Source organism: Camelus dromedarius, chromosome 10 (genome assembly GCF_036321535.1).
Source record: "Camelus dromedarius isolate mCamDro1 chromosome 10, mCamDro1.pat, whole genome shotgun sequence".
NCBI classification, from domain to species: Eukaryota; Metazoa; Chordata; class Mammalia; order Artiodactyla; family Camelidae; genus Camelus; species Camelus dromedarius.
The window spans coordinates 14,821,835-14,839,718 of record NC_087445.1 but is presented as its reverse complement, the minus strand read 5'-3'; the positions used below and the strand labels follow the sequence as shown (position 1 = coordinate 14,839,718).

The window sequence follows — 17,884 nt, the reverse complement described above, 5'->3', positions numbered from 1 at the left end:
TGAATGTCCCTGGCTGGGATTTCATGACCTCTGGGTTTTACTGTCCTTATTTTACAGTAGCTTTCAGCTTTTTACTACCAGTAATGTTGAGGGGGCTTTGACAAGATTTTCTCTGTATCAGGGCTGTCGTCAATGAGCTTGGGAAAAATATTTTCAGACCAGAAAGCAAAAAAGCTGTCTGCTGACCTAGGTCTCTGACTTTGCCATCACCGTTTTTTACTTGTAATTCACTTCCCACCCATGCAAGTATACAAGTGGAAGCCCATGCTTCCATGTAATTAGGGGTTCTATCTTCCTCTACTCCCTAACTTTACTGCTGCTGAGGCCAATATTTGGAAAAACCATATACCCTATAGAAGGATATATAGAACACAGGCTGACCATTGGGTTTTAGACTCTGGACTCTAACTGACAGTTCCCCCATTTTCTTTGAACTCTTCTTCCTAAAGTTTTTCTAGATGCCAGCTTCTTATCTGGAACCCCTTTAGGAGCCTATTATTCTTTCCATCTTTGCTGGGTATCATCTTAGTAAGCTTTTCTAGTTTCTCTAGAATGCTAAGAACTAACTGACTTGATTGAAGAAACTACAGATTGGAGCAAGCACAAATTTATTCTGCTTTCTCTACCAGGGTCCCTGGGAGCACAGGACTGCAGCCATCTCACTAGTCCAGGGAAACAGCCTTGTGCCTCCAAGACTCAATTTTTGTTACGCTGAAAATCATGTTGTTCTAAGATAATCATGATCCACCTCTACTACTGGTCCCTTTATGCAGCTGAAGTGTCAGATTTCATCCATTTATATGGGCCTTTGATTTTTTTATTTTAATTATGTCTTTCACATATATTAAATACATGTCTATAACTGCTGTAAGCAACTTCTTCCTCAACATGCTTTTCTTTTCAGTAGATAATACAACCATGTCCTCAATTGCTCAAGCCAGAAACCCTGGGAATCATACTTGACTTCTCCCTCACTAACCCTTACCAAAATCCATAGACTCTGGCTCTTAAATGCCTCAAACAAAAATCCTCTACCTTACATCCTAGTTGCCACCAAGCAATCTTCATCTTTCACCTGGATTACTGTGACACCCTCCTAACTAGTCTTATTGCCTCTAATCTGACTTCTCTTTTATTATCCTGATCAGAAATATTTTTCAGAAATGCACATTGATCATTTTATTCCTCTGCTTAAAATTCTTCAGTAATTTTACCATTGTCCTTAGGAGAAAGTCCAGACTTTCATAACATGTGGCTTATAAAGTTTTTGATAACCTGCCTCATCTTTGTGCTGCTTTTTTTTTTTTTTTAAGTAGAGTCAGTTTACAGTGTGTCGATTTCTGGTGTAAAAGTCAACTGTGATTTTTCTTTCATGTCAGTAAAGCTTTTTTTTTAATGGTAGTACTGGGGATTGAGCCCAGGACCTCATGCGTGCTAAGCACGCAGTCTACCACTGAGCTATCCCCTCCCATTTTGTGCCATTTTTTCACTTCACATTCTCTGCCTGAACCATAATACTCTTTCAGTTTCTTGTGCTATCACATTCATCCTCACTTTCAAATTCCTGTACTTATAATGCTTTGATTTTGAACTTCTATATTTTGACTAGGTAACTCCTATTCATTCATCCTTTATAATGTAGCTTAAATATTGCTTCTTTAGAGAAAAATTTCCTGATACCTCAAACTAGATTAATTGTCCTTGTTGTGTACTGCTATAGCAGGCTTTACTTTCATATGATAGCTCTTAGTAAGTGTTGTTAAATATCTAGACTTTGAGCTCTTTGAGGGAAGTAACCCTGCTATCTTACTGACTATTGTAGCCATTCAGAGATGAAATGAACTTTCCTGGGAGTTCATGTTTCCCGTCACCAGTTCGTGTGTGTATTGAATAGCTGCAAGTTGGAAGTGAAATAGAGAACCATTGGAAAACCTTTCAGTCCTTTTCAGTCAGAGGATTGTTCTTTCTAAATAGTCAAACATTCATATATAGGTGTTTTAAAAGACTACATAATTCAGTGTGAAAGAATCCCACCTAATTGAAAATATTGAATATTCAATGACTAATGGCATATAGAGAACCTACGAGAGATGTTTCATTTTAAGCACTGTTTCTAGAGTTTTTGAAATTAATGTTTTTTTTTTATTGCTTATAGGTGAAATGAATCAGAAGTACAAGGAGCTGAAAAAAAGGGAGGAAAGTATGGACAGTAAGCAATAATCTTATAGATACGAAAATTTTATATTCTCAGGTAGCTGTTCACTTATACTAAATCAGAGATCTCGTTCTGGGAAAATGTAATGACTAATAATAGAAGTGTGGAAGTGTGGACATTCAGAGTATTTGCCTTTAAGTATTACCAAATACCTCGCATAGTTTAGGGATGAGCAGAGAATTCTACAAAGATTTTGTACATGTGTGTGTATGACTTTTTATTCAGGGGTACACTCTAAAGCTAATATTTACACTCATAGTCTATAGAGCATCTGTAGAACACTCATTGATTGAATGTTGACTTTTCTCTTTTATCTGCTTCACTATGTTCACCTTCAATATCTTTCACCTTTTTTTAGGTTTTCATAATACTTGTCTCATTATTTATTAGCCTCACCTCTGATTTTGTTACTTGGCTCTATCACTAACTGGAACTTTAGTAGTCTTCTGTTACAGCTTCTCACTTACTTTTTTAAAAATCTGAACTTGACTTTGTAAATAGATCTTCACTTAAATTTATGTTGTACATTATAAAGTTTTTCAATATTGACTATATTAACTATTACTGGCTTCCTTTTCTAATTATCATGTTTCTAGAATCTGCCATTTTTATATGTCTAATGTCAGTTGTTACCTTCATACATGTTATAAAGCAGTCATTGCCATCTCTGATTTAATGATATTCCAAGATTTCTTTAAAATATCAGCAAGTACCAAAAATTATCTCAAACTTAATTTGTTATTTTATGCTGATAATAAAATTATTTTAAGTTAACTTTTGGAAGATCCATAGAAATACTGTAAGAATGTAAATAAGAGCAAATTATGTCCTAATTCTATATTAGACAAGAAAAAGGATGATTTCTTACAATGTTTATTTATAATCTGAATAAATTACTAAACTTATTGAGATTAATTCAGCAGCATAAGTAAAATACCCATTTTCAGATAAAAAAGGTAATTAGTAATATTTTCAGAAGTAAAGCTAGTGGCTAATTATAGATGTTAATAATTGTACATGTATCAAGGAGATCCTAGTGTAAAAACATAGGACTTATTCTGATCTCTCAGATCTCTTTTTAATCAACTTTTTGTTTTGAGCCTGAATTTATAAATTTTTGATTTATTTGTATTAAGGTCATAAGAGTTAAACTTTGAAAGTTTGAAAGTATATAGAAATGCTCTTATTGAGTAATTTAATTACCCTTGGGTTAATAAAAAAATTAAACAGTGAAAGTTTAAAATTTGCTTTGAATTTCTAAAAAGTGCTCTTCAGACCAACAAATCAGTTTATATAGTGATTAACTACATCAACAGTAGCTTCTCATCATATTTTTCAATTGGCAGATTTTATTGAGACTTTTGAGGAAACTAAGAATCAGGAAGTGGAAAGGAAGGCACAGATAGAAGCCAACATTGTTGCACTTTTGGAGCACAGTAGTAGAGTAAGTACCGTGTGCCTATCTTGGTGTCTTCTTTACTTTCACTGTGATTATCTTTCTAAATACAACTCAGAAATTGCAATGGTTCACTATTATGTAAGAGAACAGAGTACCTAATGAATATCTTGATTCAGCAAAAAATGTTTATTGGGCATCTACTAATGTGTGGTACCATAGGAAGAAAAATGCACGGTCTCTTCAATATTCTAAGTGTTTTAAGAATCCAGTCAGTTCCTAGACTAGTACAGTTGCATTTTTTTTCTACAGTCAAGTAAAACAAAGGTAAAAGAAACAATTCTTAATTTTAAATTAGCCTCTCCTTATTGAGAAAACCTGACTTTGAATCTCACAGTATTCTTCTATAAAACGTATATGATAAGTGATCTATTTCAAAAAAAGAATACCCATTCTAAACATCCAGTCCTTTAGCAGCATTCTCAAGAGTTTTATTGGAAACTTAAATGAGTACAATTTTTTTCATTTTTATTTCTCTGCAAATACAGAATATAAATCGAATGAAACAGATATCCTCTATCACCAATCAAGAGCTGAAGATGATGCAGGATGATCTCAATTTTAAATCTACTGAAATGCAGAAATCACAAAGTACAGCTAGGAATCTGACTTCAGGTGAGAAGACACCTAGATTTTAATGTCCTTTTCTTTCTGTAATAAAAACTGAAAATTTTAAGTCTGATGTTACTCTCTTTGATTTTTTTTGAAAGACTGAGAATATAATTTACGATTGCCTATTGCTGCAATCATTTATAGGCTTAGAATTTTTTTCATATCAACTTAATACTAATTCATTGGGATATTCTCATTCATTTAACATTTATTGAATATTGCTCTATGCCTTTGCTATGACTTGGGTATACAGAGATTTTAAAAAATCCAATCTGTTTCCTCAGGAAACTTTCAATCTGGTGGAGTGACAGATAAACAATTGAAATATAATGAAACAGTACTATGATAGAAGCATAAGGCAGAATGGAAGTGCATAGGGCTCATGTCCTCCTTGGTCTTTGGATAGTTAGGAGAGGTGTAGAGGTGGTAATGATTTATTATAATTAGTTTCAGCCATTATGACTAACGTGAGACTAGAGCAGCACTGTCCAAAAGAAGTGAGAAGTGTAATGCCAGCCACATACATAAATTAAATTTCTTAGTAGCCACATTAAAAAAGTGAAAAGAGGCAACTGAATTTCGATAATTATTTTATTTAAGCCAGTGTATTCAAAATATTATCATTTCAACATGTATTCAGTATAAAAATGATCAATGAGATTTTACAGTTACAGCCCATCATTTTGGACTAGACACATTCAAGTGCTTAAAAGCCATATGTGGCTAGTGGCTGCCATTTGGATACTGCAGGTAGGGATTAAGAACAAATACACATGATTGAGTTTAAAGAGCCTAGTATAAAGTCAAGTGAAAATTTGTACGGTATCTTTGGTTTTTCAAGCGGCAGATTCTAACTATGATGGTGTGTGGTGACTTTGAATTAGCTATTTTTTTATCTACTTGAAATTATTCTGGCAGTTTATGAGGTCATGGGGAAGGAAGGCAATATTTGCTAACTTAAAAACGTTGAAAGATTCCTAAAATGGAAGATTTTCCACAGTATTTCTTTATCTGGAATCCTCAAATCTAAAAAGCTCTTGGCAGCAAAACCGGGCCTGACCTGAACTGACATTAGGCTATTTATAGTCTTTAATTATCCTACCTAATGTAACTGTTCATACTTTTTGCTGCAGAAATGTATTCATTTACTTGATATCAGGATGCTGTCTCAGACCTTTTTGTGAGAGTTATATAATAATCAATATAAGCACTATGTTAATTTCCTAACAATCCAAAGAGTTCTGCAATCTAATACACAACTGCCTAGGAGTTTTATAAATGCATTCTGAACACTGTTAATATGCAGTTGAATTTAGATTGATGATATAGGTGGGAAAATGTCATTCTATACATTTAAATATGTTTTATCTGCCCAGATTTGTTTAGAGTTTGTTTGCCGTAGTTTTATTTGTATATCTGAATTATATGCCAAGCAACTAGAGGAAGTACATTTTAAATTTGATCTATACCTATTATTGGTTTGACTATGAGTATTTTTTAAGTTGTGATAAAAAAAACACATAAAATTTACCATCCTAACTATCTGTAAGTGTGCAGTATAATAGTGTTATCTGCACGTTGTTATGTAGCAGATCTCTAGAACATTTTCATCTTGCAAAATTGAAATTCATACCCATTGAACAACTTCCCATTTCCTCCTCCTCCTCAGCTACTGCTAACCACATTCTGTTTCTGTAAATCTGACTACTTTAAATACCTCATATAAGTGGGATCATGCAATATTTGTCTTTTAGTGACTTTATTAGTTCACTTATCATAACGTCCTCAAAGTTCATCTGTGTTGTAACATGTGACAGGATTTTCTATTTTTTTTAAGGTTGGATAATGTCCCATAGTGTGTACATACCCCATTTTCTTTATTCATTCATTCCTTACTGAACATTTGGGTTGTTTTTACCTCTAGGCTTTTGTTAATCATGCTGCAGTTAACGTAAGTGTGCAATATCTCTTCTAGATCCACTTTCAATTATTTTGCATATATACAACCACGATTATTTTTATATCTTTATTTTCTTTTTTCTGTAAGCTGAAGAATTTTATGTTTAATTATTCCATCTAGAAAACTTCTGTTCTGTGTTTTAGACCGTATTTTTAAGTTTTTTATTTATCTAAAGTCAATATTAATTCAACGTTTTTTTTTTTTGTCTCCTTTAAACTATCTTTGCATAATGGATATCAAGAAACATACATTTTTTAAAGGGTAAATATCAATACCAGGAAATGAATTCAATAATCAGGACTTTATTTTCATTTCGTAGTTCTATACTTCATGTTTACATTTCTTTTTAAAAACTGGTCATTTATATTTTCTCCAGAGATGTAGAATTGGAAAAGAATGAGAACTGGTTTTAATGGAGATAAAAATCCAGTTTATTATTATGATAAGGATTTTACTGAAAATTTCCCTTATTAAGATTTGAATTGACCCCTACAATTAATTTCATTTACTCAGTTATTTTTAAGTGTTGATTTAAACCAAGCGTAATAAATTATTTTTCCTCTCTTTCTTTAACATCATCCTTCTTAAGAAACTTCTTGTATCTGGAAATCACCATAAGAGGTTTATAATATTCTTACTTATCTTTCAGAGGTAATGAATTTTACATTCCCCTTTTGTGAATTGCCTCCCTTTTGGTTCTTGAAGTTATAATTGGAACTCACTTAATTTTCTTAGTATACTCTATGTTTCTTAGTGAGGCAGTATGACTCCCAAGAGTGCAATATTGCTTCTTGGGTGAAGGATAAAAAAAATCTCAGACATTAACTGTAATAGTTTGCGGCCCTCCAAAGAGTCACTGTATATAAGCAGATATACATCTGCTATATAAAATAATTCAGTGGGAGGGAGGTGATTGGGAAAAAAATCATCTACAAAAGGCTCCTTAGGACAATAATGAAAAAATTGATTAAAAACACTGATAAACTGCATGAGTAAAGAGGCAAGGAACCTGTCAGCAATAGTTTTTATTTATATTTTTGGAAAGGAAACTCCAGGGAATAAACAAATGCGCTGATGGCAAAATATTTCAGGAACATTTCCCCAGGTCAAAGTGGTTCCTTCTGAGATTTTGCTACTATGTACACACCGCTTGGTAAACTTTGCAACTTCATAGCATATCAGAAGGAACTAGTCTGCATCCTCTTCCTGTCTCTTCTCTTGGAGAAGTTTTTAGCGTTTCATGGGGACCTGCTGTTAAAGGAAGATAAACTTTACCCTATACCAACCAACCATTTTCTCCCCTTCTCTAGGAAAAGCAGTATATGTAGTTTTTTGTTTTTGTTTTAGATTTAGATTTTATTCTTTTAGAACAATTTCAGGTTCACAATAGAACTAAGCAGGAAATAGAGTTCACAGCCCATAAATATATACTCCCCTACCCTCAACATCCCTAATCAGTGTGGCATATTTGGTACAATCGATGAACCAACATGGACACATTATTATCAACCAAAGTCTATAGTTTACCACCCACTCTGAGCTTTGGATTCTAGTCATACTGAACTTCTGTTATTTGCTCAAAGGAACCATGCTTTCTTACCTCTAAACTTTGCACATGTTGATTATCTTCTCTGGAACACTCACTTTTCCCTTTGGTTGGTTGATTTCTAATCCTTAAAGCGTCAGTTAAAAGGCATATCTTTAGAGAACTCTTTTGACCAGTACCACATGCTCCATGATACCTTGCATTACTCTTTTCATAGTAGTTATCCAGTTTAATGTAATGCTTTTTAAATTTCCTAGTTTAACCTCTAGAATAAAACTCCTTAAGTGAAAACAATGTCTCTGTTGATTTCTATTATATCCTCAGCACCTGGCACATAGTAGGTGCTCAATACTTTGGAAAGCAAGAATGAGACACACATACACACATGTGTGTGCACATGCACACACGTATAGTCCATCCTCATTATTCATGGATTCTGTATTTGTAAATTTGCTTTCTCACTAAAATTAATTTGTAACCCCAAATCCGTATTTGCAAAACTTTCATGATCATTTATGGACACATGCAGGTGAAAATTTTGAATTAAAATTTGAAAAATTTAAATGCTGAGTTCCCAGCAATGGCTGAATAAGGCAACACTGTGCCTTCTTGCTTTAGTTCTCATGCTATAAACAAGTATCCTTTTTGTGGTATATTATTTAATGCCATTTTTTCCTACATTTTTGTGCTCTTTGTTGCTATTTAAAATGACCCCCAAGTATAGTGCTGAAACGTTGACTAGTGTTCCTAAGTTCAAGGCTGTGATGTGCCTTACGGAGAAAGTATGTCTGTTAGGTAAGTTTTGTTCAGGCATAAGTTGGCCTTAAGTCTAATGTTAAGGAATTAATAATATATATTAAATAAGATATATTTAGTGAAAAACACACATAAAAGATTATATATATGAAAATATTGTGACCAGAGGCTCACAGGAACCTAATCTTGTATTTCCTCTAGAAGTAGTAGTTCAGTGTTTGCTGACTCAGTGTTTACAATAACTTTACAGACTATAATTCCCACAAATAATGAGAACTAACTGTATATATAATTATAAGTTTTACTCAAACATATATAATGTTTCATAACTTCCTTTTTCCCCATATAACTGTGTGTATATGTCATACCCCTATTAAAAATAATATGTCTTAAAAGATTTTGCACAGTTTTAAAGGATACCATCAACAAAACAAAAAGACAACCTACAGAATGGGAGAAAATATTTACAAATGGTGCAACTGACAAGGGACTAATTTCCAAAATATACAAACAGCTCATATACCTTAATATCAAAAAACCAAGCAACCTAATAAAAAAATGGGCAGAAGAACTAGATAGACATCTCTCCAAAGAAGACATATAGATGGCCAACAAGCACATGGAAAGATGCTCAACATCATTAATTGTTAATAGAAATGCAAATCAAAACTACAGTGAGATATTACCTCACACCAGCCAGAATGGCCATCATTAAAAAGTCTTTAAATGATAAATGCTGGAGAGGGTGTGGAGAAAAAGGAACTCTCCTACACTGTTGGTGGGAATGTAAATTGGTGTAGCCACTATGGAGAACAGGATGAAAGTTCCTTAAAAAATTAAAAATAGACTTACATATGATCCAGCAGTCCCACTCCTGGGCACAAGGAAAAGTATAATTCAAAAAAACACATGCACACCAGTGTTCACAGCAGCACTATTTACAATAGCCAAGACATGAAACAACCCAAATGTCCATCAACAGATGACTGGATAAAGATGTGAAATGGAATACTACTAAGCCATTAAAAAGAATAAAATAATACCATTTGCAGCAACATGGATGGACCTAGAGATGGTCATTCTAAGTGAAGTAAGCCAAAAAGAGAAAGAAAAATGGCATACGATATCACTTATATGTGAAATCTTTTTTAAAAAGGACACAAATGAACTTATCTATAAAACAGAGACAAACTTACAGACGTAGAGAACATGGTTACCAGTGGGTAAAGGGGATGGGAAGGGATAAATTGGAAATTCAAAAGTTGCACCTCTTGGAGAGTGATGGAAATGTGAGCTATCTTGATTGTGGTAGAAGTTTCATTGGTATACACATCTATCAAAATTCATCAGATTGTACATTTGAAATATAGTGCTTAAAAAAATAAAGGTGTTTAAAAATAATAGGTCTTTGCTCATAATATATGTTATGTTATTAAGTAAGAAAAAAGAACTATGTATGTTCTTATATGTTTGTGTGAACATGGAAACAAATATGACTAAAACACATCAGGTTATGTTGGTTACCTGGGTGATGAATAATTTATTTTAAGTCATCTTTGTATTGTCTCACTGGTTACAGTGAATATATGTTTCTTGTGTATATACTCTTGTAGAACATGATTTTTAATCATTGCATTTCCTTTTGTGAAAGGAATAAAGTTTTAACTAATTATGCCCTTGACTTTTCCTGCATTTCAGATAGTCAGCGTCTACAGTTGGATCTACAGAAAATGGAGCTTCTGGAAAGTAAAATGACTGAGGAACAACATTCTCTAAAAAGCAAAATTAAGCAAATGACAACTGATCTGGAGACATATAATGATTTGTCAACTTTAAAATCATCAGCTGAAGAAAAGAAAAAGGTATATGACAACAGAGTCTTACAAAATTTTGATTCAAATAGTTTTTTCTTGATTAAATTTCATAATATGTGTAAGTTTATAAAATTTATTATTTTCAGTTGATTATTTGATATATAAGCTAAGAAAAAATAAAGACACTTACATATATTGTAGGAATTTAGAGTGATATCAGTTTCAAACAAAAGACAAAAATTGAAAAGCAAGGGATAGGGTACTTAAACAAATATATACTTGGTTAAATGAAATTTGATTATGATATTTCCCTACTTAAGACTTGTCAGTGGCTTTTTATTGCCGTTTACATTAATGTAAATTTGGTGGAGTCTGAACACATATGGCAGCCCTAGTGAGTTATAATTAATACTAATTTAGCTTATTATAGTTAATAGGACATTTTTACAAACAAGTTTTAATTATAGCCATAGTAGAATTTTATCAGAATATCATTTAAATTATTTAAGTCAAATATGATTTATATTGATTTACTAGATATTTGCTAAAGCCTGTTATTTACTTCTGTTTGGATCTATCTAGAAATTGCATCAGGAGAGAACAGTATTATCAACCCGTAGAAATACCTTTAAAAAAATAATGGAGAAACTAAACGTGCAATGTGAGACACTGAAAACACAGTTGCAAGAAAATGAGACACATTCTCAGGTAAAAATTTTAAAAAGACTGAAATTCATTTCTATTTTTAGGCTATCTGTCCTGTTCTCTTACTGTGTATTTTTACCCCAAAGCAATCAATTTTTTTATTTTCACCTCACCTGCTTTATTTACCTTCCAGATTTTCTGGCTTTGAAGATAGCTAGATTCTTTATAATCTCCATTCAGAAAGAAATTTCCTGCTTTCCTGCCTTCTATAAACCTATATGAAGGCCAACTCTATGCTAGGCACTGTTCTGGGCACAGCCATTATGGTAACTAACAGCTTTTAAAAATTTCAAAAGTAAAGTGTTTTTAATGCAGAAACTTTGTTAACACATGAATGCTACAAATAATGAAAATGAGCCATAATGACTAATATCCCACCACCCAGAAGGAATAATTCTGTCTATTTGTAGATAGATATTTCTAGTCTATATGTATATGTTGTATGTACACTCACTTTATACATATATGTAAGTACACATTTATTTTTGTATGATAGAAATTGTATCATATTATTTGGAGACTTTGTACCTATTATTTGGAGACTTGCTTTCATCACTAACTATATGTCGTAAGTACTTCCCCTTGTCAGTAGATTTTTTTAATGTTGTGTATAACATTTGACTATATGACTATGGCATAATTTACTGAACCAATTCCAAATTGTTGGACATTTAGGTTATTTCTCATTTTAAAACTGTTCAAATGATTCTATAAAGAGCAATCCTATTCTTGAACTTCTTTATTTATATCTCTGATTATTTACACAGGATACACAGACAAGCCTCCTTTTTGTATCCCTCTCCTGCTGATAATGACCTCAACCAGGTATCAGGTCTAGATTGAGACCTCTTTCTGAGGGCAGAGACGATGCCTCTCTCACTCGCTTTCTCCCCAGCACTATGCTAGTCATTGGCACATAATAGGTGTTCAATAAGTATTTGTTGGAGGATTAAATGAAGCATGTATGTCATACAAAATCAGTACTTATGATCTGGTAAAAATTGGTTATTTTCACATCTGATTAGTCTATGTTAGCAATTTGCAACTATGATTTATTAATGCTAAATGCAATAGAATTTTTTCTTCCTTTTCTTTATATAGTAATACGATCATGATAGACAACCATCATTAACATTTTGGTATAATATCGTTGTAAACTTTTTTTCCTTTGCAGTTATACACCCTTATTAATGATACTGCTTTTACAGATGAAATCATTGTATGCATGCAGTCTTTAAGCATTTATTTTCTTACTTAAACGTTTTCAACCTCTTTTTTTGGTGATATTTTTATGATATCAGCTATTTCATTGTGTGGATGTACCATTTGACAAAAAGATATACCTGATACTCTTCTTGAAAGAGATGGACTTGCATCAGAGTTTGCCACAACTACTAAGCTTAGAAGTCACTAATTTACATAATTCAAATTTATTACTCAGTTACTCTGTCTCTACTTCATAATATACAAGCCTAGGTATAGACTTGCAAGTAGCAATATTATCCTAGTCTGTTTAGAGTAGGGTGGATGCTGGAGAAGACACCTAAGAAAAAGTTTATGAGACCATTGTTTTATGGTTTGTAGGAAAAAATTGATATTTCTTATGGAATATTGGTCCTCCTCTTCCACTGAGTAAATGATTTAAAGAGAAAAACATTTGACTAACACAATTTCTTAGAGCCAGTCAATAGCAACCTTGTTTATACCCACAATAAATGCTAATCATATTCTTAACCCAATATACAGGAATTATAGCATAAGCCATAATTTACAATGCTTCTCTGTATTATGTGTTGCCTTTTATGATCCCAAATGATCAGAATCAAATCCTGGTCTCTCTATCTTTTGCAGTTATTTTCTCAAAGACTGGCTTTTGAAATTTATAAATAATTTTCCATAATAGACTTTTTCAAGTGGTCATTTATTTGAAATCATTTAAACATATTTATATTAGAACAAATTGTATAAATTCCTTGAAGAAAACATAGGGGAAAAGCTTCTTGACATCAGTCTTGGCAACAATTTTTTTATTATAACACCAAAAGCACAAGCAACAGAGGCAAAAATAATTAAGTGAGTCCACATCAAATTAAAAGGTTTCCACACAGCAAATGAAACAATCAAAATGTACAGGCAACTTGCAAGTGGGGAGAAAATATTTGCAAATCATATATCTCATAAGGGGTTAATATCCAAAATATATAAAGAACTCATAACAGACTTTTAATATAAGTTGTAGAAAAAAAAACCGATTTGTGCTTCATGACATCCTTGGAGGTTTAAAGGCAAGTCACTAAAATAGATACATAATATAGAAGGAATTTGACCATCTGACATAGTGTTGCTTTTATAGCATTATGCATGTAGCACTTAAGAGGTCTGCTGCATTATAAGAAGGCCACTTCTTTGTATGAAACAAAGAGGAAAAGTTTGGTACTTGACTTTGCGAAAGGTTATTAGAGATTTATTGTCAAAAAGTGCTGACTGCTTCCTTAAGTCCATCTTAACTTCAAGGTTCTATCTAGGGAAGCTAGATCTGATTTAGTAGCATTAACTCAGCACATACAGTTCACATAATTAATTAGTTAGGATTCATCCTAATATCTAGATTTATCTCTTTAGAGGAAACAATGGGATGGATGCTACATTAAGACTGAACTTAACACCCTGAAAATATTTTAACATGAGAGTAGACAGAAATATTATTAATGCTGCTTCAATTATCAGATTTTTTACATGGTTATTACTTCTTGGAAATGTCCAGGGAGAACATTATTTTAATGTTTCATTTTTCAGGCTGTCTTTTGCTTAGGAAAAAAAACTATGTGCATCTTAAAAAAGAAAGACCATAACCCAGAGTTACAAGGTTAATTAAATCAGAAAAACAATTTAATTCTATAACAGTAAAATTGTCTTCGGAGGAAGCAACCATCAATATAATATCCACATTAGCTTCCTGTTGATGCAGAAATTATTGTAACAGTGCCAGCTTTTTACCAGCCCTCTTACAATCTTCACACTGCAGCTCTGCTCTTATCACAGCTTGTGGAATGAGGCAGGAAATTTAGCCCTGGAAATAAGGAAGTTTCTCCTATATAGCTGAACCTTTTATAGTGTTAGAATATACAGTACATTTGTAGCATTAGACCTTCAGATTTCAAGGAGAGATTCCCATCATGTTGCATTCTTCTTTTTAAGTGCTTTTAAGAAGGGGAAAATCATAAGTTATCTTTCAGTTGGCATCTTCATTGGTATAATAAACGTTTAAAACATTTTCCAATCAAAGTAAATGAAGTAAACCTGTTGTCGAATTTAACATTGTATTTATTATTGTATTTATTGTTGTTTAATCTTTTCTAAATTTCTTTTTTGTCTATCATGGCTTTGTCTCAATAAAATGCAAGGAGTTGAAAAGATTTTAAATTGAGGGATTTTTCCCTTATCCTCTTGAAGGTGTATATAGTTTTTGAATATAGGCACTGGTTAACATTTTTCTTTTCTGTTGTTAGCTTACAAATCTGGAGAGGAAGTGGCAACACCATGAGCAAAATAATTTTGTGATGAAAGAATGTATCCTTTAAAAAACTGCACATGAACTCGACTGATTTTTTTTCTTGGAATTTCTTTAAAGACAAATAAAATTCAATTCAATATCAGATACCTAAAATGTACAAAATACTGGGTAAACTATGTGGGAAATAAATAAGACTTAGTTTCCATTCTACAGTAGGGTGTGTGTGTGTGTGTGTGTGTGTGTGTGTGTGTGTGTAACAGAGTAACTAATAGAAAGCAGACTGTATGAAGCTGTAGTGTGGCATAGTGACTAAGTGCACAGGTTTTTCAGTCAGGAGATCTAATTTTAAATGTCGACTCTACTACTTATAGGTTATAGACTTTGGACAATTTACTTAATTTTTTAAACCTCAATTTTATTATCTCAAATAAAGTTAATGTTTTTTTCTCATAGAGTTGCTGGGTAAATTATATATAACCATATATATGTATATGTATGTACATATGAGTGTACATGTAGTTATTTGTTGTTATTTATAAGGCTGTACCTTGGATATCTGGGCAGCAAAAGGAGAGAGTAAACCAAGAAGTGTCATGAAAAATTTGACTTTCAAGCACATCTGTATTTCAGCCAATTCAGCTTCATCTACCAATTGATAGTAGTACTATGTCCCCATCTTATTTCTGTCAAGATAGTACCTATGTTCCATTTTCTTGCTTATCTTTCTGTGTGATCATAGGAGGAAGCAGCTGCTGAGAACACACATGGAGTTGTAAGAAACATTTCCCCAAAAGTTGTTTCCTAGTCCCTTCTTTGACCCATTCAAGAATATCTCTGCTTGGAGAGCTAGATACTGACTCGTGTAGTTTCTCCTCTAGGACACTGCTGAACATCAGCTCAGGGCAGCATGGACCCCAGCGTACCTTCAGATGAGATGTGTTCCTGGCTCTATTCCCGGTAGTTGTGCAACTTATTTTAAAACCAGAAGACTCCTATTCACAGTAAAGTCCAGAACTCTGGTTTTGTGTGCCATAAAATATGTGACTTTGAGACATAGTTCTTCTGAAGATTGAATTGTTCTCTGACCAGATTTAGATTGAGATGAATAACATTAATTATAAAAAAAAAATTTTATGCTGTAGACAAACGTCTTTGAAACAAATTTTGTGTGGCCTTTTAAGTTTCAGTTGATGCTTAATTTTAACAATTTTTTAAAAAATATTCTAATTGTGCTTTTTCTGTGCCATCTTCAGTTTTCAATAAGAAAAATACTAGTACAGTTTGGCTCCTTTCTGAGTCACAAAATTAGATTAATATTTGTAGTGACAGTGTTGTCCCTTAACCCATTTAATTAGTCATAGCAACCAAGAGTCAAGAGAGTGATTACCAGCTAATTATGAAGAATGTGACCAAGCAGATTGCAGAGTACAATAAAACCATTGTGGATGCTCTACATAGCATGAGCAGAAACTGAGTGTGAACCAACTGCAAGTCTCTACAGAAACATCTTCCTGCTATTAAACTTTGTACAAGCTGACAAAAAAAAAAAAAATTTAGCTTACCCTTGAAGAGTTTTACCTAAAATTTTTGAATGCTATACTTTTTGTGACCTCTTTGAAGAGTGATATTTTACATAGTATGATAGTTCAATAAATAGTTCACATATAGAAGAGTATTATCTCCTTTTATATTGGTATTTGTTTTGTGTCTTGTGTTTTAAATGGCTCAAAGAACCAGAAGATAGACAAACTAAAAATGGCCATTGTTGTTCATTTAGTTGGTATAATCCATCTATGGCAGCAAATGAAATCATTTTTTCATGTGTCAACTCTAGGAGGCATGCATCGAGCGTGATTCTGATTTAGCACTTACATCAAACTTGCCAGGTTTTTGCTTCTAGAAAAAGATCGTAGGAATAGAAGGGAGATGTTTAGTTTTGAGCTTTACTTCTCACCTAGGTATATTGAATGTGTTTCAAGGCATATAAAGTCACAGATAAATATACAACACATTTTTCATGTATCAGTTATTTCTAAAGATTTGGAATGAAAACCTTTCAATTTTGTGTTTTTAAAATACTTCCTCATATGTATATGCTAGGAAAAACATGAAGTTTAAGAGAAATGCTGCACTTAGGGTGGGCTCTTTGGACTATGTCTGCTGCTGTTCATTTCCACCCTGGAGTATGCATTCACTCTTTTGTACTGTAAGACTTCAGTAGATTAATTTATAAGCTATTGCCACAACATCTGAAAGGAAAAGGTAGAAGAGGTAGAATTTTGTCACATGAATCTGGGAGACATTTGGTAACTAAAGGTGTATCCTCTCTTTTGGGCAAGTATGAGTCAGCTTGGCCAGCATAAAATATTCTTTAAAGCCATCCTTGTTTTGCTTCTATCTCATCATGTTCATCAAGTTATTCTACTGCTCAGTATTCCTGAAACACAAGCATATTAGTTTCTTTTTAAAAAGGCTTTATTGAGATACAAATAAGTACGATAAAAGTACCCATGCTTGTTGCTTTATTAAAATAAATATTTATCTCTGAATTATCCAACTTTAGTTCTGTGTGAGTTTAGTCGAGGGGTGAGCATTGAGTTTGATTAACTCTGGAGGATCCTGGGTAGTAATACATTCATTAAGGTGGCATTCATAAAATGTGTTCCTCAGATCTGTTCCTCGGGTTATTAATAGGTATCATATCATCAAAAGATTCATGGTCAAAGAAATTTGAGAAACATTTGAAACGCAGGTAAATTGTTTTCTTTCTTCCTGACTGCTCAGAACCCTTAATATGCTAATGTGCAATAAGTTCAAGAAGAGTATATACTATTAATGATAGAGTTTTTTCCTTAGTATTGGGACTGTGGGTCTTTCAGTCTTCCTCAGACTTTCTGATACTTTCTCAAAATTATATGTGATGTACGTATAATACTTAAAAATGCAGTAAAAATTCAAATAAAGTCCTATATACAGTTAGTACTTTAACTTATAGAAAGGCTATATGATAGTTAAGACAGCTCCATAAACGTTGAACTAGAAATGAACCAATGTTTACCCAGAAAGAAGATAGGAAGAAATTTGCCTATCCATTAAATAAATGTCTTTGCATTATAACAATGTGAAGTTTGACAGAAAAAAAAATTGAAAATTTCTTTTAAAATACAAGGTGTCCAACTTCTGTTCTAAATTACGTGTATATGATATTCGGGGAACATAATTGAGCAGAATTTCTTTAAACTAGAACATGTGTTATCGGAGGGAAATTCTTACTAATTCCTCTTCCTTCCTTTCAGAGATTTTCAA

At 32.7% G+C, this 17,884-nt stretch overlaps 1 protein-coding gene across 5 annotated transcripts in view; it reads left to right on the top strand.

The window, feature by feature from the left end:
* Positions 1 to 17,130, top strand: part of IFT74 (intraflagellar transport 74) — a 66,886-nt gene extending 49,756 nt beyond the window's left edge. For 4 of the 5 annotated variants that reach the window (XM_031449588.2, XM_031449589.2, XM_031449592.2 and 1 more), the window contains 7 exons: positions 2,156 to 2,209; positions 3,562 to 3,659; positions 4,160 to 4,286; positions 10,244 to 10,407; positions 10,942 to 11,067; positions 14,574 to 14,634; positions 15,934 to 17,130. In XM_031449588.2, the coding sequence (XP_031305448.1) occupies positions 2,156 to 2,209; positions 3,562 to 3,659; positions 4,160 to 4,286; positions 10,244 to 10,407; positions 10,942 to 11,067; positions 14,574 to 14,634; positions 15,934 to 16,052 (749 nt within the window). In that variant the 3' untranslated portion in view covers positions 16,053 to 17,130. The remainder of the gene's footprint in view (positions 1 to 2,155; positions 2,210 to 3,561; positions 3,660 to 4,159; positions 4,287 to 10,243; positions 10,408 to 10,941; positions 11,068 to 14,573; positions 14,635 to 15,933) is intronic. The other variant, XM_031449591.2, reaches the window with a different exon arrangement.
* The last annotated feature ends 754 nt before the right edge of the window (positions 17,131 to 17,884 follow it).